The 24,901-nt window shown below is 37.7% G+C and overlaps 1 protein-coding gene across 1 annotated transcript in view; it reads left to right on the top strand.

Annotated features, from left to right (window-relative positions):
* RNF180 (ring finger protein 180) overlaps nt 1–15,186 on the top strand; it is a 299,183-nt gene extending 283,997 nt beyond the window's left edge. Inside the window, exon 9 of the mRNA XM_067031022.1 lies at nt 15,114–15,186. Coding sequence (XP_066887123.1) covers nt 15,114–15,122 — 9 coding nt within the window. The 3' untranslated portion in view covers nt 15,123–15,186. The remainder of the gene's footprint in view (nt 1–15,113) is intronic.
* The last annotated feature ends 9,715 nt before the right edge of the window (nt 15,187–24,901 follow it).

Here is a 24,901-nt window from a genome sequence, read left to right on the forward strand (position 1 = left end):
CACTCCGTTATCAAATGGTAGTGGTGTTTATGAGATTAGGCTTGAGGAGGCCCTGAAGGCACAAGTAAGTTGCTTGAGGAAGTAGCCCAAATGTCTATGGACTCTATTTTGCTACATCACCTTCACTCTCTCAGCCCATACCTATGTCTTCACACCTAAGACCAGTTGACCAAGGAACAGAACTGTTAGGCCTGATTTACAAAGAGCTCTGTGTGATTTGCAGCTACCACTCAAAAGTGGACTTCTGATACTCTATAGCCTTCCTTTGGACATCCCTGAAGGATGATGGTGAAGGGACATCCTCCCCATGGGCAGAATTTCAAGCAGTGTACTAGGTCATTCATTTTTCCTGTGAGATACATGTCTATAGTGATTAATGGACTGTGATATGAGTATGTTTGTATAAGTATTAACCAAATATTTTTTCTTCCTGTTTTATCCTCTTATCATCTAAAGCATCTTAAAAATAGCTACCTTGGGCTTCCCTGGTGGCGCAGTGGTTGAGAGTCCGCCTGCCGATGCAGGGGACACGGGTTCGTGCCCCGGTCTGGGAAGATCTCACATGCCGCAGAGTGGCTAGGCCCGTGAGCCATGGCCGCTGAGCCTGCACGTCCGGAGCCTATGCTCCACAATGGGAGAGGCCACAACAGTGAGAGGCCTGCAGACAGCAAAAAAAAAAAAAAAAATAGCTACCTTTACATCAATATCACAAGATGTATTGTGATCATTAATCTTAGTACTTAAATTAGAAAGGAGAAGAGAAACATCACCCAAGGACTTTGTATCCTCAGTTGTATGTAGGATAACTGTGTCATGTTAGGCAGTATGGTTTAAGGAGATGGTTTAAGATATATATGAGTTCCAACTTGACAAGGGACTGTGATGGCTTTGTGGGATGTCAACTTGGCTAGGCTAAAGTACATTACTCAGAATTACTTTTCTGGTAAAGGTCCCTTTGGGGGAAGACATAGAAGGATTAGCAGTATATGTTTTTGGCAGTGTAACAGTGTCTGAGGGTCTGAGTCTGTTAACTGGCTCAAATCTAGAATTTATAGAAGGAACTGAGTCTATGTTTTGTTAATTCAATTCAGACATCTGTTTAGTAGGCTAGAAATCCTCTGCTTATACAGATCAAGTAAGAATTTAAAAGGCTGGCCATCTTTTCCTATTCCAGGGACCTCTTGATAACCAGCCAACCCCATAAGTCTCTGCAAGTCAGACTAGTCTGATTACCAGTTTGACTCCATTGTTTATAATGATAACCATGCACACCTTGTTTTTAGCAATTAAGTGCCACCATTTAGCCCCTGACATCTCAGGATCCCATTATCTCCACTGCATTTAGCAATCCTAGTTCAGTGGCAGCAGTTTCCTCTGTAATTTTTGACCTAAAGAGAAGAGAACTTTTCAAGGATGCTGGGGCTCCCCCACAAATTTATTTTTCACAGCTGTTGTGAAAGTTGTATCTTTCCAGAGTTGGAGAGCAGGTCTTACAGGATAGATATACTCTAACATTGCAATCTCCTTAAGCCTTCAGATACCTTCGTCTACAATATAACATGGCATTTCAGCTTCATTTAATGTAGGCCACCTTTTGGGTCCAGCCAATTGACCAACCAACCAATCAACTTGTTATAGCCCTTCCTAACTGCTTCAGCTGAAACAGTGAATCCAGAACCTCTGGTTAGTGAGCCTGTATCAATAAATAAAGCATGATTCAACTTTATGATCCTCCCACCTTGATCACACAGCCTTAATATCCATTCTTACACACACCCTCTAGATTTCTGTCTATATGAAATGAAAAATCATTCAGTTGTTTTTGGTGTGTATCACACCTCTTCATGAATCACAACTAGTACCTCATCTTTTGAGAACTTCTGCAACTTGTCTAGTTATAGATCTAGAAACAAAAAGGAATGTTGGGAAGTAGGTCCTGAGGAGGGTCAGGAGTGCCTTGCAGGCAAGTAACTCAGTAGAGACCCATTCCAGCTTCTTCAGGTAAAGAGGGGCCATCTTCCTATATTAGGCAAAGTACTCTTGAGAAACAGAACCAATAGGATATCTATTTAAAGCTTTATTATAAGGAATTGGCTCATCTGCTATTGGAGACTGGAAAATCCTAAGTCTGCAGAGCCATTGTTCCTCCCAGCTCAAGTCCAAATTCCAGAAGCTGCTGTAGAACGAGAAACAGCCAATATCCCAGTATGAGTCTGAAGGCTAGAAGGATGCTATAGAACCACGAAGAGGTAATACCCTAGTTTGGAGGCTGTCAGACAGCAGAATACTCGGGGAATGGTCAGTCTTTTATTCAGGCGGTCACCTGACTGGATGAGGCCCACCTACCTTAAGGAGGGCAGTCTGTTTTACTCAGTCTACCAATTTAAAATGTTAAACTCATCCAAAAAAACACCCTCACAGAAACAGTTAGAGCAATGTTTGATCAACTATCTGGAAAGCCTATGGCCCAGTCAAGTTGACACACAAAATGAATTATCACACTTCCTCAGGCAGAAGCGGAAGGGATGCTTCTACTGGCAAAGATGGTTCAGTTTTACTTAGGAGGTTCAGATTCCCCATCTTTATCATAATCTACCCATATATTCCCCTCCTATTTGTAGGAACCCATTCCTTCCCAATTAGGGACCAGCTTTAACAGAGGTCATTGGGAATTCAATTTGAATTGTAATTTAGCCTCTTGCAGGAGGAGACTCTTGCTTTGGTTTTCAGAAACCCTACAGCTACAGCTGTACAGCTACAGAATACGGTTTCTTTGAGGGCAGATATAGAAGCTTTCAGGTCATTGATGCAGAGCTTGAGCAAGGAATTTAAATCCCTGGGTTCATCTTTTTCATTGGCCACTTTCTCCTGGGCAGTTAGGAGTAACCAACCAACTCCACTATACCCCTTATTTTGACAGAAATGTTCTAGAGGAGCTCATACTTAGGCACCCTGAGCCTCACCTTCTATAGGTACTCAATTGCAGGTATCCAAAGGTGATAATTTGTGCAACCCTTTTGTCATGTCATGCCGTGAACTAGCAGTGTCCTTTCACCACTGGAAACAGGCTCGTTAGTGCCTTTAAAACTTATCAGATTATAGAAACCTTTCCAGAAAATCAGAACCAATTCAGAGAATTCATCCTTAAGATTTTTCCTCTGGAACCACTTTTGGTACCAAAATCTGTGTCAGGGTCCAAACTTACAAGCAAAACCTGTAAGAGATGTCTAAGTATCCATGCTTACATACACACACACGCACACACACACACATTTATTCACATATAACACGTGTGTTTGTGTAGTATATACACATATACAAAACAAGGAACTGAAATGGATTACACAGTTTGGGGAGCTGGTTAAGCAAATCCAGAGTCTATAGGGCAGACAGTTAGAAATGGAAGAACACAAAAAGGCTGGGATCCAAAAGACAGTGGCTGAAGCTATTGTCCACAAGTAGACTTTCTTTCTCCAGGGAATGTCTCAACTCTCTTTTAAGATCTTTCAACTGATTGTCAAGCCCACCCAGGATAATTTCCCCAATGACTGATTAGGGACTTTAACTATGTCTGAAAAAAATCTCTTCATGGGAGAAGCTACATTACTGTTTTATTAAATAATTAAGAGAAGGTGTGTATATGGTACAAACTAGTTCATGCTTTCCTTCCCTCCTCCAACTCTTGTGAAAGGATAACTCTTGTAGCCTACTTATCCAGAAACATCTTGGAAAGGGAATTCTGGGGAATGTAGTTTAGTCTAGCCAAGTTGACGTACCACAAAGCCATCACACATGGTATGCTAAATTAACTGCCCTCTCTCTATATTTTATCTCTGGTTTATACAAAGTGATCAATCTTAAAATAAGGATAAACTCAAATTAAAAGTTTATAGTATAACTTTTAATAATTCATCTCCAGTACCATAAAAGTTTTAAAATGTTCTACGTAGGTGGTCTGGTTATCTATTGCTGAATAACAAACTACCCTAAATTTAATGGTTTAAGAAAACAATCATTATATCTCACATTTTTGTGCATCAGGGATTCAGACAGCACTCAGCTGGATGATTCTTCTGTTCCACATGGCATCAACAGAGGTCACCTGGTGACATTCAGCAGGCAGTAGACTGGTCTGGAGGGTCCAAGACAGCTCCACTCATATGGCTAGTGTCCTAGGAGAGATGGTTTAAAACTTAGGCTCAGCTGAAATGGTCAAATGGAGCACCCACATGTGGCCTAACAAAGCAGTCTCAGGGTGGTCAGACATCCATGGTAGCTCAGGACTCCCAGAGGGGGTGTTCATCACCAGCCTCAGCAGTCCTGGAATGATATTTCTGCTGCTTTCTATTGATCAAGAACGTCACTAAGGCCAGTCCGGATTCAAAGGAAGGGGAATCTGATTCTAATAGAACAATTATTAATCTATCACTCTAGGAAATCTCTGTGGGGGTTAAGCAATATAAAAATAACCCTTGGTAAAAGAATTATAAAACTGAAAAACGTATAAATTGTGTAGTCAGTCTTGATTACCTCTGTCAGAAAAGTATAAAGGAGCTTAATACTTAATAAATAATATTATCCTCAACATGATATGTATCAATGCTTCTCATGCTTTAATGTCCACGTGAACCATCTAGAGATCTTGTTAAAATGCAGGTCTGGGATAGGGCCTGGAATTCTGCATTTCTAACAAGGCTTCATGTGATACCAATGCTTCTAGTCTGATGAAACAGAGTAATCTATATCATGGGTCAACAGACTTTTTCTGCAAAGGGCTGTATAGTAAATATTTGAGGCTTTGTGGGCCTCATAGAGTATTTGTCACATATTTTTAAAAATCCAACCACAGATATATGTCACTGGTATTCAAATTTGGCTGCATAATGGAATCACTTGGGGAATTCTTAAAAATACTGATACCTAGGTCCTACCCCAAATACTCTAATTTAGTTGGTATAAGAATAGGGATCCTTAAAATTTCTCTAGGTTAAATCTATTATGTCGTAAAGTTTGAAAACTTAATCATCTATATCACTTCCTATTTCTACCTACTTGTACCTTTTGGGTCATTAAATCTTTTTCAATACATCTGAATGAATTAATTAATACAGATCTCTCTTCACTTCAACACAAAACTGACAATCTAATTAAAAAATAATAACCAAAAATAGATGCTTTCACCAGCACACCCCTGCTCCCAATAGGAAGCCTATCCCCAATGGACATATGTTAGGAAAATAAAATGAAGTTGGATGCTGAATTGAGGGCTGATAGAAAGTGATGAATAAGTAGGTTGCTGGGGGAAAAAAAGTGAAACACAGAAAACTTCAAGTAAGTAGAGTGGTAAATTGCAAGGCTATAAAAAGTAGAAATTACTATCAACCTCATCAAGATAATTAAGAGAAAACTATAAGAGACCTCACCTAGAGTAGCGTTCTTCTTTAAAGACTAAAGATTTATAAACATGTCAATATATAAATGGCGTGAGCTGCTTCCTTAAAATGTTCTCTTAAATATTTCTAAATCTCATAATTTTATACTATATAACTGCATTATACAGGGTTTCCAAAGAAAGTTATAAATTCTTATTCAGTTCTATTTAAATTAATATGCTTTTAAAATAACAGATACTTTTTAAAGCATTATACGTGCTACCTTTCTAGGCAAGTAACTGTAACTGTGAAATTACTATTTTATTAACTCAATTTGGAAAACCATTTTACATGTGCCATCTGCCCAAGTAAAATTTTGTCTATAACATGTAATATATTTGTTCAGAGTTAATATCAATAAATTATTAAAGAAAATAGTAAGTTATAGTATACCCAAGTAATATTCCACTTTTAATTACATACTATCATTTCTCTTTATCCTTTCTGACATTTTTATTTCAGCTTTTCTCTGTGAATTAGCTCCCTTTGGTTTTAACCTCCTGGACTGCATTTCCCTTACTAAAACTTTCATATAAAATAGTACATCTTCACACAGTAAAATCCAACAGTAACACATAGTTAATAAGGTCTCTTCATTCATTCATGCATTCAACAAACAAAAGTAGTACATGCTCAATAAATATTCATTTGCTCTACAAATGATGCTCAATTCAAGTTTTGACCATGATCTGAACTTCACTAAATGTCAATCACATATCCTGAGGATTTCATAATAAATTTCTTGTTACCTAGGAATCTATATACATTCCTTCTAATTTAAAAAATTTCAGAAACCTACTTGGTATCTCATTATTCAAATGAAAGCTACATCTGTTACAAGCAAAATTTTCTACTCCTGTCTGCTTCCTATTATGGACTCAGACATAATCATATACGTGTGTATCAGTACGTCCACTTTTCCTATGACTAACAGCTAAAAGTAGAGGGAAATTAAGAGAAAATTACACCACCTAAGTTCTTTCCACTTATATTAACTATGTTATTGTACACAGTTCACTACTTCTAGATATTAATTGAGTGTGTCTTTTTCCTTCTACAGATTAGGGAAAGGCACACATAACCTCCCTATGAAAGAATGTCTCTTTGCTCTAGTTATGATATGTACATCCTGTGGCTGAGAAAAGGCAGAAGGTGCATTTTATTTTCAAAAATTATAAACTTAAAACTATCAAAGGTGAGGTATGTTTAGGCAGATAATTATTTTATCAACTAACCAATTGTAAACCCATTATAAATTTGGCCCAATCTCATTTTAAACTATTTCAGAATAAATATTTATCATAGTTTATTGACAAATTCTGCAATATTCCATCTCATTTCTTTCTAGTAAAAAAAAAAACAACAATTGAAATTGTAACAGGTAAGCAAACATCATACAAAGTCTACATGGTCTATTTCATTAACATGAAAAACTCAGGACTTCTAAAAAGATAATATTTAATATCCCATTGCTATACCTTACAACTTCATCATCAAAACTGCTAGAACAATAAACAGTAATGATCAGTGTTATATACATTTATCTATTTTTTTCTTATTCTGAATCGAGTCAGAGTCATAGCAGAGAGTGAAAATTAAGTGGTTTTAAAGCAACAATGGAAGGAAAAGGAAACATCATGTAATGTATATACTTAAATCACAAACAACATGTTCACAAACATACTTGTATTATTTTCTGCATAACACACTGAAGAGTCAGAAGGGTACATGCTTCAGAAGAGTCAAATGAAAAGAACTTTTAGAGCAATATCCCTAGAATTAAAAATCTAGAACAACACAAAACAATCAAAATTATGTTACTATGCTTAATAATGCTAAAATTGTAAGTTAATTTGTCAGATTCATTTTGACTCTGAATAAAGCACATTACCCATACAGCGTTACCATCAGAATCAAAATTATTCACATGCATTATCTCTAATGGTGAGAAAACTTCTTAAGCCTTGTTTTCTTGCAGTTCTAAGTTGTTGCAAATGTTCTTTCATGTCCTGAGAAATATGGCAAAGTCATACTACTATACCAGGTACTGCAATTACTGCTGATGGTTTATCTTCTTCTTCAAAGGCTGTACATACAGTAAGACTGGTTAAAACACATGATAATCCCAAATTTGGTCCAATCTTTGTTTGAATTATTGCTAAGTGACTTTTTTTAATGGATAAAACTTCTAAACCAAAATAAAATGAGCTCTATATGCCAAGGTACAATGCTTTTTAAGTAGGAAAGATGAGATGTTTTACAGAACACTTATTAAGCCAATTTGACTAATTAGAATGGTTCACATAGAATAGAAATAAGAGAGAAAAGTAAACCTGAAAAGGTGTTGAAATAAGATTGTGAAGTTGGGGATATATGTATACATATAGCTGATTCACTTTGTTATAAGCAGAAACTAAAACATCATTGTAAAGCAATTATACTTCAATGAAGATGTTAAAAAAATTTAAGCAATGTGAAGAAAGATAAGATTAAATAATAAGTTTATGACAATAAAAGTAATGTAACCATTAAAAAAAAGATTGTGAAGTAGAAGAATTTGAACAATATATACTTCTTTAGAACTTACTTCGTGCTTTCTATCTTTGAATTTTTGCTTATACCTTTCTTATAATTATTTATATTTCCCTCAAGCCTAGCCTTATGCCTTGGCAAATAGTGCTCAGTCATCTTTTATTATATTTCCCCAAGCATAAGAAATTTTTCCAATGTCTAGAATTTATCAAAAACTTATTTTAAAACACAACTTCTAATAAAATAAAACTACTATCACCTGTTAGTGATGGTGATTTGGTTATAGTACAGTAACTAAATTCATTTGATGACCTGAAAGGCACTGTTTCCTTCCCTTCATAATTTTTTATTGATTCAAAGTGGCTCATGACTACTGTGGAAAGTACTTGTGCATTTTCTGTGTCAAACATTTGAGGACAACTTTTAAGCACAATTTAACCATCCTTCCCCTGAATGTCAAAACATTTTAATTTTCTGATCCAGAAATATGAAAAAATAAAAAATATAATTCATAGTAGGTACTGAAATGCAATTTCATAGAAAAAGACATGCATTTCCATATGTGTAAACTAATACACTTTAAATTCCTGTCCCACTCCCTGGATCTACCCTTGACCCTGTTGCACAATACTTGGCTCTGTTGCCTAGCAGCTTTACGAATGGACTACCAATAATCATTAAATGTAGCTGTACAGTAGAATCACTGGGTGGTCTGTTTAGAATGGACATTACTGCACCTCATCTGAAACCTACTAAGTGGCTGTCAGCATTGGAACTCTGGAATCTGGGCTTTTAGCCAGCTTCCTGTCACCACCCTGACACTGCTCTAGACTTACATGTGTAAGAACACACTGAACTGAACTGAATAGTCCCTGTAGATTTAGTGATCCAAGTTTTATTGTATATAACTAAATATGACATTAACAAATATATTGAAAATTAAATGTGTTAAAAGTGTTTATCACTAAATATAAAGTTCAGCTGTACATCATGGAATTTTTTTTGTAGTTGTTTAGCCATCTCTGGCTATGTTTGCCAATCATTGAGAGAACAGTATTAACAAGCATGAATTTCGGATATTCTATATGATAAAATCTGTTAATATGAAATATATTAACAATGAAATTATACCTGCATATAAAAAAATAAAATAAATCTAATTCATGAATTATAAATATACAATGGAAAACATTTATTTAAACCACCAAGGGTCTGAAATCAAAAGAAAATTGTATGTGTGAGTGTGGGCATGTACATAATCTCACATTTGGAATGTACTCCTTAACAGCAAGAAGATAAACTTTTTTTTCTCCATAAGTTTGTCCTTGAACGTTTTACAGTATCTTTTATAATTTGATGTCCTGGCTGTGTATCTGTATCAAATCCAAACTCTATTCCAGTAACCTGAGGAAATCTGAAATTTAAAAAGATATTTTTGGATAATTCTACAAAATATACATTAATAATAGGTAAGGTAAAGTATTAAATTTTAAGTAATCACATTTTATTATGCTAAACTAAAAAGGTAGAAATGCTTCCGTTCATTGAATTATCAGGCAAACTGTGTGGGGGAAAAAAAAACAAAAACCATTTTAAAATCTCCTATTTAGGGCCTAAGACATGCCCAGCCCATGTGGCTATGGAAAGGAGGACTTGGCCACAGAGCACAGAGCACCACAGCAAGGAAAGCAGTATCTAAGGGCAGGGCTGGAAGGCGCTGGAAGCCAAGTGTGTGCCTAACATCGTCTCTCCTCCCATCCCCCAATTCAGTGTTCTTGCCCTTGGGCTGCACATGCGAGGCTCACAGATTTCTTCAAAAGGCATACAAGCATTTATCACTACTAACCATAAGTCACATGAGGATAAAGTCTATGCTATACAAACATACATACACATCTTTTATTTGGGAATTTATCATTTGGCTTAACTTCTTGAAGAATACACTTAATCTAAAATATTGAGTATCTAGCTCTTTATGATTAACATCACTAAGATCCTTAAAAATATTTAGCAAGTATACATTTACAAATGGCATTAGAAAAAGCAGTATGAATATTTTAAGAGCCCTGAAATTCTGCTTTCTCCCCTTTACAAATGAGGAAAAAAGTACAAACATTGAAAAAAAGCAAAAATTAAAATCTTTGCATCTTCATGAAACTGTTAATAAAATATTACAGAAACAGGTGCAAAATTTAATTGTGTTTTTAGAATATTTTGAGACTAGAAGTTGCTTTTTCTTTTTTTTTTCAGAAAAAAATTTTTGAAGGAAGTAAGAAATTGGATTTTGAAAACTCTTTAAGAAAGGAAAGGGCTTCCCTGGTGGCGCAGTGGTTGAGAGCCCGCCTGCTGATGCAGAGACACGGGTTCGTGCCCAGGTCCGGGAAGATCCCACATGCCACGGAGTGGCTGGGCCCGTGAGCCATGGCCGCTGAGCCTGCTCATCCGGAGCCTGTGCTCCACAATGGGAGAGGCCACAACAGTGAGAGAGGCCCGCGTTCCAAAAAAAAAAAGAAAGGAAAGACCTCACCATGAAAGGATTCAAGGCATAGAATATATCATAAGAAAGGCAGGAATGCCAAGAGTATGTGAAAAATGATGCTGAAAATGAGAATGAGAATATAGATCATAATGTTTTAAGAAAATGAGGATCTGGTGTTGGAAATAATTCAAGGATAAAAAAAAACTCTTATTGTAACAAATCTTTAACTGTCAAAACACAGATCCTGAATGCTTATAAGCCTCCAAATTAATAAACATAAAAATGTTTGCACAGACTCCTACCTTTTCCTGTTGAGCAGTGTAGAACAGTGCTTAAGTACATTGGCTATGGAGACAGGCTTGAGTAGAAATCCCCACTGCCACTTACTAACAAACAGTGTGGTCTTAGACAAGTTCCCCAAATTTCAGGTTTCTCATCTGTGGAATGAAGATAATGCCACCTACCTTATATGATTATTAGAAGGACCAACTGAAATAAAGTATGTAATGTCTGCAAAACCACTTTGCACAATCTTGGCATAAAACTCAATAAACTGTAACTATTATTATTAGTTACCAGTATTTTTAAAAAGCAGATTAGTACAATGAGAGACTGAGCTAAAAAACTAAAAATAGAACTACCATATGATCCAGCAATCCCGCTACTGGGCATATATCCAGAGAAAACCATAATTTGAAATGATACATGCACCACAGTGTTCATTGCAGCACTATTTACAATAGTCAAGACATGGAAGCAACCTAAATGTCCATCAACAGAGGAATGAATAAAGAATGTGGTACCTATGCACAATGGAATATTACTCAGCTATAAAAAGGAACAAAGTAATGTCATTTGCAGCAACCTGGATGGACCTAGTGATTATCATACTAAGTGAAGTAAGTCAGACAGAGAAAGACAAATATCATATCACTCCTATGTGGAATCTAATTTTTAAAAATTATACAAATGAACTTATTTACAAAACAGAAACAGACACAGATTTCAAAAACAAACTTATGGTTACCAAAGGGGAAACATGGGAAGGAGGGATAAATTAGGAGTTTGGGATTAACATACACACACTACTATATGTAAAATAGATAACCAAAAAGGACCTATTGTATGTAACAGGGAACTCGACTCAGTATTCTGTAAAAACCTCTATGGGTAAAGAATCTGAAAAAGAAAAAATATATGTATATGTATAGCTGAGTCACTTTGCTGTACACCTGAAACTAAAACAACATTGCAAATCAACTGTACTCCAATAAAATTTAAAAAGAGAGAGAGAGAGACTGAGAAGCTTGGTCAATATCAGTACAAGGCCCAAACCCCAGAGAATACACAGCTTCCCCTCTCACTCAACTGAGAGCCACAAAGTAGATGTCTGGTCACCCCACAATAAGCAGTGATAGAAATAAAGTCCTGATTAGGCCAGCTGTAAAACTCACAGCTTCTACTTCGACATTTCTAATGGGAAGTGGGAAGAATAAGGAAAACAGGTGATGGACAAAAAATGAGTGTACTCCATTTTCTTCACCAACTCTGGCAATGCCCAACACTAAAGTCTGCTTCGGAAAGTGTTGTGTTCGCATACATTCAGATTCTCATCTTTTCCCTTCTGATCTATCTCTAGTGCCATCGTAAAGCCAAAGTGCTATAATGGCACCTCCTCTGCATAAGCAAGACTAGTATCCTGGGTTCTCCTGTATTTTCAACAAGAGCCCCAAATGAAAGACTTCTGCCCATATCTAACCTCATTTCAAAGCATATTTCTGGTTTTAGTTCATCCCAGCTCCCAAGACCTGAGTTTTGAATAGGTGATTTATATTGGTGTTTCAGTTATGTTTAGTAACATAAAACCAATAAATGTTCTCTAGTACTCGGCTGTCACCAGTATACAAAATCTCCAGTACATCTTACACTGGCATGTGAGAAAAGAAAAAAAGAAAAATAAATCCCACCCTTTCCCCATTCACTTCCTCACTTATTGTTTTTATTTTCATTTTATTATATCTACTTCAAAAATCAAAATTCTTCTTGGTTCTATCTGAAGTAATGTCCCTGATTTCCATTCACCATTAAACATTCCATATGTTTTTGCATATCTACTTAGAGAGATTTCATTCCTTACCTTTTGTTTCCTTCCCTTCTAGATTGTGCCTTTATAGATATACCACATACACAGACCAGATGGATAGATAGACCACATGGATAGACAGACAATTAGATAAATTATTTTGACTTCCTTTTTTCAGGAGACAAAGCTCTTTACAGTGAGGACAATGTAAGAATTAAATGAATTACTCTTTATTTTCTTGATGTGCTATTTGTTTCTAACTTCCCACTTCACATCAAAATATAATAATTGTAGTATCATTTAAGAAATGAGTCACTCCATCAAAAATCTTTTCACTATCTCTTAGTTAACTGCTCTGACTGCCTAAGCTACCACTCTCCCCATTAATTAGAAAATGATTACCTGGTTTTTAGTTCACTTAAAATCTTCTGCAACCATGAATGCTTGATGCTTACGGTAACTTAAAGTACAGGAAAACTTAGTCGTAACTTTTTCCAAGCCAGCTTTGTGTACATGTTGAGGGTTTTCCACAGCTGAGAAGAACTTACTAAATGACCTATGTATTCAAGAAATTTTTTAAAAGTTTTATCCCTTTTTCCTCTACCCAAAGAGAACTTCAAGAATTTCTATTTCTCCTACAACTTCAAACTACTCTGAGACTTCTATTATCTCAGTTTCCATATTCAGTTTCTAAAAGAATACAGTGGTAGTGTAGACTATTTATGTATGTATGTTTAGGGATATGTGTGTGTCTGTGTGTGTATATATATTTTGTTAAATTTTTTCTGTTAAAAATTTTGGCTACCTATGTAATCTACTCAAGATAAGTAATATCTAGCTTCTGGTTAGCTATCAACGTGAACAAATGGCTAGAAATATTTTGACCAAATACATAGACCACTAATTGGGATGATCTGACTTAAAATACGTGCTATATAGCAAATGTGAATTTCACTTTGGAGGTTTCCAGGGGAGCACCTTTATAGAGGCAGGCAGAACTCCTCCAGAGTACTGAAACCAAGGTGTAAGAAGATTAAGGTAACCAAGGTATAAGAAGCTCAAATTGTAAGATATATGATACATATAAAGACACCTTGGAAAGAACGAGGAAAGAATGGGTTGCAAGCAAGACTACTAAATTGAATGTACAAATACAAAACTAAATTTTAATCACAGTATAATAAGTAGAGGTAAGCTACAGCTTTCAACTTCATTCTTATCATGCATTTTCTGTCTTATTCAATCTCTCACAATTAGAATACATAAACCTTTTCTCATGAGTTTTTCTTTGCTTACAATGAATTTATTGCTGTTGGTTGCTATTTTTTCAATATCCCTCTAACACATGATTAATAAAACAATCACTGAGTATCCTCCATATGTCAGGAACTCTGTTTGTACTAGAAATATCCAGTGAAAAAAATTAAAATCCTGCCATCAAAAATATTGTTATCTAGCTGAAGAACTATTAAATAAGGAGGAAATGATCATACAGAGTGATCAGAATTAAGACAAACATAAGCCCATGGAGCTATGAGAGCACAGAGGAGTGGTACCAAATCCAGGCCTGGAGGAAGCAAAGTTAAAGCCCAGTCTTTCATTTTTCTCCAATAATCACTTCTGATTATAGATAAGTCTTTTGGTAAATTTAAGGTAAAACTGAAGAGATGGGGAAAGAAAATACAGAATGAGTTTTACTCCCTTGCAAAGTCCACCTTCTAAATTCCTAACCTCAGTCTTGCATGACCTTGGAGGACTCATCTTGGTTCCACTGGTTGCTCTCTAATTTCCTCTCCTGTTGCACCTGCCCTTCCCATTGTGGCTTCAGAGTAAGAGTAAAATCTGTTTGTACCCAGATTTGCAGCTGGCACTAGTCAATCATTATTACTTCATTCATAAATAAAATATAATGAATAAGTGATAAAATTAATGCTCAATTTTGTCTAACTAATACTATAACCATGATTAGATCCAGGCCTTCTAACTAATAAAATTCTCCTTCTAAGCTCTGATGCAGTGAAAAGTGCTAAATCCAGCATCAAGATTAAGATAAAGTTGCTAGCTAACATTAAGAAAGATAAAATGGCACTGCTTATTTTAATCTTAAAAAAACAACAAAAATAAAATTATACAAAGCCTCAGGCTTCCAATATGTCTCCAGGTCACTAACATAGCACTCATTTCCCGCCATACCACAAACACACACACACTCAAACAGGTCTGATCAAAAAGAAACAAATCAACACAGACAATGAGAAAAAAATTACACTTGATTTTCACTGTAATTGGTATACTAATAGAAAATAAAAACTGGTATGCATGTAGTAATTTACATAAAAGCAGATAAGTATTAGAAAAGACATATTAAAAGATACAAAGAAGAGGAAAAAAATGAGAAGCAAATAGGATTGACCGTGAGCAAATCTGCTGGCAGTGATGACATGGCAATCAGCAATGGTGACAGAGGTGGCAAGGAGCAGTCTGAGCCAATGGAAAGATGCCAGCAATAAAAATAAAACAGGAGTTCTGCAATAGGGTAGAAGAAAGAAGCAAAACTATGCATACATTTCTATTTTTCCTCTTCCAGTTTATGTAAGGAGAGACCAAAAGCAACCAGTGACTCAAGTAAGGAAGAAGAGGAGGAAGTGAAAGAAGAAAGAAGGGAAGGAAAGGAAGAAAAAAAATGACAAAAAGACCATGATAGCATAAAATAACTTACTTTCCCAAAGATGCTTACACAATCATTATCCTCAAAGTACCAATGGCAGATGGTGCTGGGGGGGAGCAAGAAGATGGTGGAAGAGTAAGACGCGGGGATCACCTTCCTCCTCACACATACATCAGAAATACATCTACACGTGGAACTTCTCCTATAGAACACCCACCGAACGCTGGCAGAAGACCTCAGACCTCCCCAAAGGCAAGAAACTCCCCACGTACCTGGGTAGGGCAAAAGAAAATAGAATAAACAGAGACAATAGGGACGGGGCCTGCACCAGTGGGAGGGAGCCATGAAGGAGGAAAGGTTCCCACACACTAGGAGCCCCTTCACGGGCGGAGACTGCGGGTGGCGGAGGGGGAAGCTTCGGAGCCCCGGAGGAGAGCGCAGCAACAGGGTGTGGAGGGCAAGCAGAGAGATTCCGCAGAGGATCGGTGCCGACCAGCACTCACCAGCCCAAGAGGCTTGTCTGCTCACCCGCCGGGGCGAGCGGGGTCTGGGAACTGAGCCTCGGGGGGATCCCAGGGAAAGGTCTGGAGTTGGCAGAGTGAAAACAGCCTGAAGGGGTTAGTGCACCACGGCTGGCTGGGAGGGAGTCCGGTTGAAGTCTGGAGCTGCTGAAGAGGCAAGAGACCTTTTTCTTGCGCGCTGCTTAAAGGAGCTCCAGAAACGGGCGTGGAGCTGCCAAAGAGACAAGAGACTTTCTTGCCTCTTCGCTTCCTGGGGCTCGAGGAAAGGGGATTAAGGGCACTGCATAAAGGAGCTCCAGAAACGGGCGTGAGCTGCGGCTGTTGGCAGGGACAACAGAGACGGGTGTGGGACGCTAGGGTTGCTACTGCCGCCACCAAGAGGCCTGTGTGCAAGCACAGGTCACTCTCGACACCGCCCCTTCCGGGAGCCTGTGCAGCCCGCCACTGCCGGGGTCCCGGAATCCAGGGACAGCTTCCCCGGGAGAACTCACGGTGCACCTCGGGCCGGTGCAACGTCACGCACGGCGCACCTCGGGCCGGGGCAGCGTCACGCCGGCCTCTGACATCGCAGGCTCGCCCCGCATCCGTGCCCCTCCCTCACCCTGGCCTGAGTGAGCCAGAGACCACGAATCAGCTGCTCCTTTAACCCCGTCCTGTCTGAGTGAAGGGCAGACACCCTCCGACGACCTACGCGCACAGGCGGGGCCAAGGCCAAAGCTGAACCCCAGGAGCTGTGCGAACAAAGAGAGGGGGAGGTCTCTCCCAGCAGCCTCAGAAGCAGCGGATTAAAGCTCCACAGTCAACTTGAAGTGCCCTGCAGCTGTGGAAAACCTGAATAGACAGCAAAATATCCCAAGCTGAGGAGGTGGACTTTGGGAGCAAGATATACTATTATTTTCCCCTTTTTTCTTTATGTGAGGTGTATGTGAGTGCTGCTGTGTGAGATTTTGTCTGTATAGCTTTATTTTCACCATTTGTCCTAGGGTTAGACCGTCCCATTTTTTTTTCTTTAATAGAAATTTTTCTTCTTAATAAGTATTTTTTTATTTTAATAACTGTATTTTACCCTACTTTATTTTGTCTTCTCCCCTTTCTTTCTTCCTTTCTTCCCTCCTTTCTTTCCTATTTCCCTCCCTCCTTCCTTCCTTCCTACCTTCCTTCCTTTATTCCCTCCTTCCTTCCTCCCTCCCTTCCTTTCTTTATTCCCTCCTTCCTTCCTCCCTTCCTTTCTTTATTCCCTCCTTCCTTCCTCCCTTCCTTTCTTCCTCCCTTCCTTTCTTCCTTCCTTCCCACCCTTCCTCCTTCCTTCCTTCCTTTCTTGCCTTTCTATTTTTTTTCTGCCTTTGATTTTCAGCCGTGTGGATTAAAGGCTCTTGGCACTCCAGCCAGGTGTCAAGGCTGTGTCTCTGAGGTGAAAGAACCAACCTCAGGACACTGGTCCACAAGAGACGTCTTAGATCCACGTAATATCAAACGGGGAAAATCTCCCAGAGATCTCCATCTAAACACCAAGACCCAGCTTCACTCAAGGACCAGCAACGAACAGTGCTGGACACCCTATACCCAACAAAGAGCAAGACAGGTCTACAGCCCCATCCATTAGCAGAGAGGCTGCCTAAAATCATAAGGCTACCAACATCCCCATACACACCACCAGACGTAGACCTGCCAACCAGAAAGACTACATCCAGCCTCATCCACCAGAACAGAGGCACTAGTCCCCCCAACCAGGAAACCTGCTCAACCCACTGAACCAACCTCAGCCACTGGGGACAGCCACCAAAAACAGATAGAACTACGAACCTGCAGCATGCAAAAAGGAGACCCCAAACATACTCAGATAAGCAAAATGAGAAGACAGAAAAACACACAGCAGATGATGGAGCAAGACAAAAACACACCAGATGTAACAAATGAAGAGGTAATAGCCAGTCTACCTGAAAGAGAATTCAGAATAATGATAGTAAAGATGATTCAAAATCTTGGAAATAGAATAGACAAATTGCAAGAAACAGTTAACAAGGACCTAGAAGAAATAAAGAGGAAGCAAGTAACGATGAGCAACACAATAAATGAAATGAAAAATACTCTAGATGGGATCAGTAGCAGAATAACTGAGGCAGAAGGACGGATAACTGACCTGGAAGATAAAACAGTGGAAATAACCACTGCAGAGCAGAAGAAAGAAAAAAGAATGAAAAGAACTGAGGACAGTCTCAGAGACCACTGGGACAATATTAAACGCAACAACATTCGAATCATAGGGGTCCCAGAAGAAGAAGAGAAAAAGAAAGGGACTGAGAAAATATTTGAAGAGATTATAGTTGAAAACTTCCCTAATATAGGAAAGGAAATAGTCAATCAAGTCCAGGAAGCACAGAGAGTCCCATACAGGATAAACACAAGGATAAACATGCCGAGACACATAATAATCAAACAGTCAAAAATTAAATACAAAGAAAACATATAAAAGCAGCAAGGGAAAAGCAACAAATAACACACAAGGGAATCCCCATAAGGTTAACATCTGATCTTTCAGCAGAAACCATACAAGCCAGAAGGGAGTGGCAGGACATATTGAAAGTGATGAAGGAAAAAAAGCTACAACCAAGATTACTCTACCCAGCAAGGATCTCATTCAGATTTGATGCAGAAATTAAAACCTTTACAGACAAGCAAAAGCTGAGAGAGGTCAGCACCACCAAACCAGCATTACAGCAAATGCTAAAGGAACTTCTCTTAGCAAGAAACATAAGAGAAGGAAAAGAGTTACAAGAACAACCCAAAACAATTAGGTAAATGGTAATAGGAACGCACATATCAATAATTTCCTTAAATGTAAATGGATTAAATGCTCCCACCAAAAGACACAGACTGGCTGAATGGATACAAAAACAAGATCCATATATATGCTGTCTAAAAGAGACCCACTTCAGACATAGGGACACTTACAGGCTGAAAGTGAGGGAATGGAAAAAGATATTCCATGCAAATGGAAATCAGAAGAAAGCTGGAGTAGCAGTTCTCATATCAGACAAAATAGACTTTAAAACAAAAACTATTACAAGAGACAAAGAAGGACACTACATAATGATCAAGGGATCGATCCATGAAGAAGATATAACAATTGTAAATATTTATGCACCCAACGTAGGAGCACCTCAATGCATAAGGCAAATACTAACAGCCATAAAAGGGGAAATTGATGTAACACAATCATAGTAGGGGACTTTAACACCCCACTGTCACCAATGGACAGATCATCCAAAATGAAAATAAATAAGGAAACACAAGCTTTAAATGATACATTGCAAAAGATGGATTTACTTGATATTTATAGGACATTCCACCCAAAAACAACAGAATACACATTTTTCTCAAGTGCCCATGGAACATTCACCAGGATCGATCATATATTGGGTCACAAATCTAGCCTTGGCAAATTTAAGAAAATTGAAATCGTATCAAGTATCTTTTCTGACCACAACGCTATGAGACTAGATATCAATTACAGGAAAAGATCTGTAAAAAATACAAACACATGGTGGCTAAACAATACACTACTTAATAACGAAGTGATCACTGAAGAAATCAAAGGCGAAATCAAAAAGTTCTTAGAAACAAATGACAATGGAGACACGACCACCCAAAACCTATGGGATACAGCAAAAGCAGTTCTAAGAGGGAAGTTTATAGCAATACAATCATACCTTAAGAAACAGGAAGCATCTCGAATAAACAACCTAACTTTGCACCTAAAGCAATTAGAGAAGGAAGAACAAAAAAACCCCAAATTTAGCAGAAAGAAAGAAATCATAAAGATCAGATCAGAAATAAATGAAAAAGAAATGAAGGAAACAACACCGAAGATCAATAAAAGTAAAAGCTGGTTCTTTGAGAAGATAAATAAAATTGATAAACCATTAGCCAGACTCATCAAGAAAAAAAGGGAGAAGACTCAAATCAATAGAATTAGAAATGAAAAAGGAGATGTAACAACTGACTCGGCAGAAATACAAAAGATTATTAGAGATTACTACAAGCAACTCTATGCCAATAAAATGGACAACCTGGAAGAAATGGACAAATTCTTAGAAATGCACAACCTGCCAAGACTGAACCAGGAAGAAATAGAAAATATGAACAGACCAATCACAAGCACTGAAATTGAAACTATGATTAAAAATCTTCCAACAAACAAAAGCCCAGGACCAGATGGCTTCAAGGCGAATTCTATCAAACATTAAGAGAAGAGATAACACCTATCCTTCTCAAACTCTTCCAAAAGATAGCAGAGGGAGGAACACTCCCAAACTCATTCTATGAGGCCACCATCACCCTGATACCAAAACCAGACAAAGACGTCACAAAGAAAGAAAACTACAGGCCAATATCACTGATGAACATAGATGCAAAAATCCTCAACAAAATACTAGCAAACAGAATCCAACAGCACATTAAAAGGATCATGCACCATGATCAAGTGGGGTTTATTCCAGGAATGCAAGGATTCTTCAATATATGCAAATCAATCAACGTGAAACACCATATCAACAAACTGAAGGAGAAAAACCATATGATCATCTCAATAGATGCAGAGAAAGCTTTTGACAAAATTCAACACCCATTTATGATAAAAACCCTGCAGAAAGTAGGCATACGGGGAACTTTCCTCAACATAATAAAGGCCATATATGACAAACCCACAGCCAGCATTGTTCTCAATGGTGAAAAACTGAAACCATTTCCACTAAGATCAGGAACAAGACAAGGTTGTCTGCTCTCACCACTCTTATTCAACCTAGTTTTGGAAGTTCTAGCCACAGCAATCAGAGAAAATAAAGAAATAAAAGGAATCCAAATAGGAAAAGAAGTAAAGCTGTCACTGTTTGCAGATGACATGATACTATACATAGAGAATACTAAGGATGCTACCAGAAGACTACTAGAACTCATCAATGAATTTGGTAAAGAAGCAGGATACAAAATTAATGCACAGAAATCTCTGGCATTCTTATACACTAATGATGAAAAATCTGAGAGTGAAATTAAGAAAACACTCCCATTTACCATTGCAACAAAAAGAATAAAATATCTAGGAATAAACCTACCTAAGGAGACAAAAGACTTGTATGCAGAAAACTATAAGACACTGATGAAAGAAATTAAAGATGATACAAATAGGTGGAGAAATATACCATGTTCTTGGATTGGAAGAATCAACATTGTGAAAATGACTCTACTACCCAAAGCAATCTACAGATTCAATGCAATCCCTATCAAATTACCACTGGCATTTTTTACAGAACTAGAACAAAGAATTTCACAATTTGTATGGAAACACAAAAGACCCCGAATAGCCAAAGCAATATTGAGGACGAAAAATGGAGCTGGAGGAATCAGGCTCCCTGACTTCAGACTATATACTACAAGGCCACAGTAATCAAGACAGTATGGTACTGGCACAAAAACAGAAATATAGATCAATGGAACAGGATAGAAAGCCCAGAGATAAACCCACACACATATGGTCACCTTATCTTTGATAAACGAGGGAAGGATACACAGTGGAGAAAAGACAGCCTCTTCAATAAGTGGTGCTGGGAAAACTGGACAGCTACCTGTAGAAGTATGAAATTAGAACACTCCCTAACACCACACACAAAAATAAACTCAAAATGGGTTAAAGACCTAAATGTAAGGCCAGACACTATCAAACTCTTAGAGGAAAACATAGGCAGAACACTCTATGACATAAATTACAGCAAGATCCTTTTTGACCCATCTCCTAGAGAAATGGAAATAAAACCAAAAATAAACAAATGGGATCTAATGAAACTTAAAAGCTTTTGCACAGCAAAGGATATCATAAGCAAAACCAAAAGACAACCCTCAGAATGGGAGAAAATATTTGCAAATGAAGCAACTGACAAAGGATTAATATCTAAAATTTATAAGCAACTCATGCAGCTCAATAACAAAAAAGAAAACAACCCAATCCAAAAATGGGCAGAAGAACTAAATAGACATTTCTCCAAAGAAGATATACAAATTTCCAACAAACACATGAAAGAATGCTCAACATCATTAATCATTAGAGAAATGCAAATCAAAACTACAAAGAGATATCATCTCACACCGGTCAGATTGGCCATCATCAAAAACTCTAGAAACAATAAATGCTGGAGAGGGTGTGGAGAAAAGGGAACACTCTTGCACTGCTGGTGGGAATATAAAATGATACAGCCACTATGGAGAACAGTATGGAGGTTCCTTAAAAAACTACGAATAGAACTACCATATGACCCAGCAATCCCACTTCTGGGCATATACCCTGAGAAAACCATAATTCAAAAAGAGTCATGCACCAAAATGTTCATTGCAGCTCTATTTACGACAGCCAGGACATGGAAGCAACCTAAATGTCCATAAACAGATGAATGGATAAAGAAGATGTGGCACATATATACAATGGAATATTACTCAGCCATAAAAAGAAATGAAACAGAGTTATTTGTAATGAGGTGGATAGACCTGGAGTCTGTCATACAGAGTGAAGTAAGTCAGAAGGAGAAAAACAAATATCGTATGCTAACACATATATATGGAATAAAAAACAAAAAAAAAACTGTCATGAAGAGATTAGTGGTAGGATGGGAATAAAACACAGACCTACTAGAGCATGGACTTGAGGATATGGGGAGGGGGAAGGGTAAGCTGTGACAATGTGAGAGAGTGGCAGGGACATATACACACTACCAAATGTAAATTAGATAGCTAGTGGGAAGCTGCAGCATAGCACAGGGAGTTCACCTCTGTGCTTTGTGACCACCTAGAGGGGTGGGATAGGGAGGGTGGGAGGGAGGGAGATGCAAGAGGGAAGAGATATGGGAACATATGTATATGTATAACTGATTCACTTTGTTGTAAAGGAGAAACTAACACACTATTGTAAAACAGTTATACTCAAATAAAGATGTTAAAAAAAAAAAAGTACCAATGGCATATGAACTAATACATCTCTGCAATTAAGGGAGAAGATTCCAGTTCTGGGTTAAACATAAGTACACCCCACTCAGTCTATCCCACTGAATACAACAAAAAAGCAATAAAACCCAGACAGATTGGATAGAACATATATTTGAAAACTCTGAAAAGTTAACTGTACCAGGTGGATTCTGGGAAAGAACAGCATTTGAAATACTGTCACGCTGGTTTACTATTTTTTCCCTCAAGTAATTGTCACCTAAACTCAATATGCTTAAAGTAGACAGCAGGGTACAGGCAGAAGGAGCTCCAGGAGAAGCCCTCTAGCTTTCCTCAAGGAATGGAAAGGGCACTACTAATGCTCAGAAAGACTGCTTTGTTCCCTCACACCCAGCCTCCAGGTAATCCTGTGGTAGTGGCAACAGGCACAGGCAATGGAGCATGAAAAACCAGAACTGACAGAGGGGAGGCTTCTCCTCTGTTTAGAGGACCTGTGATTATAACAATGTGGGGCAAACACCCATTGCTTTTTTCCTCCCTCAGTCTCCCTACCAACTGTCTCTTGGCCTTAGATGCAGAGGCACTTGCAGAAGTTCACAGCAGTGTATGGCAACTAAAGTCCTAGTTTTCTGAGTAGACAACTATTAAAAGAGGAACACCAAGAAATTGCAAAGTTTGAGGGAGATTTTGGACTGTAAAAGCTCAGGAAAGCAAACTCATAAAGTCATTTATGAACTCCTAAGCTCACCCCTGACCTGCATCCAAACTCATTCTATGAGGTCAGCATCACCCCAATAACAAAACCAAAGACAAGATGCACACACACAAAAAAAATTATAGGCCAATATCACTGATGAAGATAGATGCAAAAATCCTCAACAAAATATTAGCAAACTGAATCCAACAATACATAAAAAGATCATACACCATGATCAAGTGGGATTTATCCTAGGGATGCAAGAATTTTTCAATATCCACAAATCAATGTGATACACCACAGTAACAAATTGAAGAATAAAATCTGTATGATTAACTCAATAGATGCAGGAAGAGCTTTTGACAAAATTCAACACCCCTTTATGATAAAAACTGTCCAGAAAGTGGGCATAGAGGGAACATACATCAAAATAATAAAGGCCATATAGGACAAACCCACAGCTAACATCATACTCAATGGTGAAAAACTGAAAGCATTTCCTCTACGATCAGGAACAAGATGAGGATGCCCACTCTTGACATTTTTATTCAACATAGTATTGGAAGTCCTAGCCACAGCAATCAGACAAGAAAAAGAAATAAAAGGAATCCAAATTGAAAAGAAAGAAGTAAAACTGTCACTTTGTAGATCACATTATATTACACATAGCGAACCCTAAAGATGCCACCAGAAAACTACTAGACTTCATCAGTAAATTCAGTAAAGTTGCAGGATACAAGATTAATATGCCAAAATCTGTTGCATTTCTATACACTAACAACAAACTATCAGAAGGAAAAATTAAGGCAAAAGTCCCATTTACCACCACATTAAAAAAAAAAAACAACTTAAGAATAGATCTACCTAGGTTGGTAAAAGACATACTCTGAAAATTATAAGACACTGACTGATGAAAGAAATTGAAGATGACACAAACAGATGAAAATATATACCATGTTCCTGTATTAAAAGAATCAATATTGTTAAAATGACTGTACCACCCAAGGATCTGCAATCTACAGATTCAATGCAATCCCTATCAAAATATTGATACCAGTGACATTTTTCACAGAACTGGAACAAAAAACTTTTAAATTTCTATGGAAGCACAAAAGACCTCAAATAGCCAAAACAATCTTGATAAAGAAGAACTGACCTGAAGGAATCAGACTCCTTCACTTCAGACTATATTACAAAGCTACAGTAATCAACACAGTATGTCATTGGCACAAAAACAGACACATACCACAATGGAACAGAAATAGAGAGCCCAGAAATAAACCCACACATGTATGGTCAATTAATCTACAATAAAGGAGGCAAGAATATACAATGTAGAGAAGACAGTCTCTTCTATAAGTGGTGCTTGGAAAACTGGACAGCTACATGTAATAGAATGAAATTAGAACATTCCCTAACACCATATACAAAAATAAACTAAAAATGGATTAAAGACCTAAACATAAGACCAGAAACCATAAAACTCTTAGAGGAAAACATAG

Source organism: Kogia breviceps, chromosome 4 (genome assembly GCF_026419965.1).
Source record: "Kogia breviceps isolate mKogBre1 chromosome 4, mKogBre1 haplotype 1, whole genome shotgun sequence".
Classification (NCBI taxonomy): Eukaryota; Metazoa; Chordata; class Mammalia; order Artiodactyla; family Physeteridae; genus Kogia; species Kogia breviceps.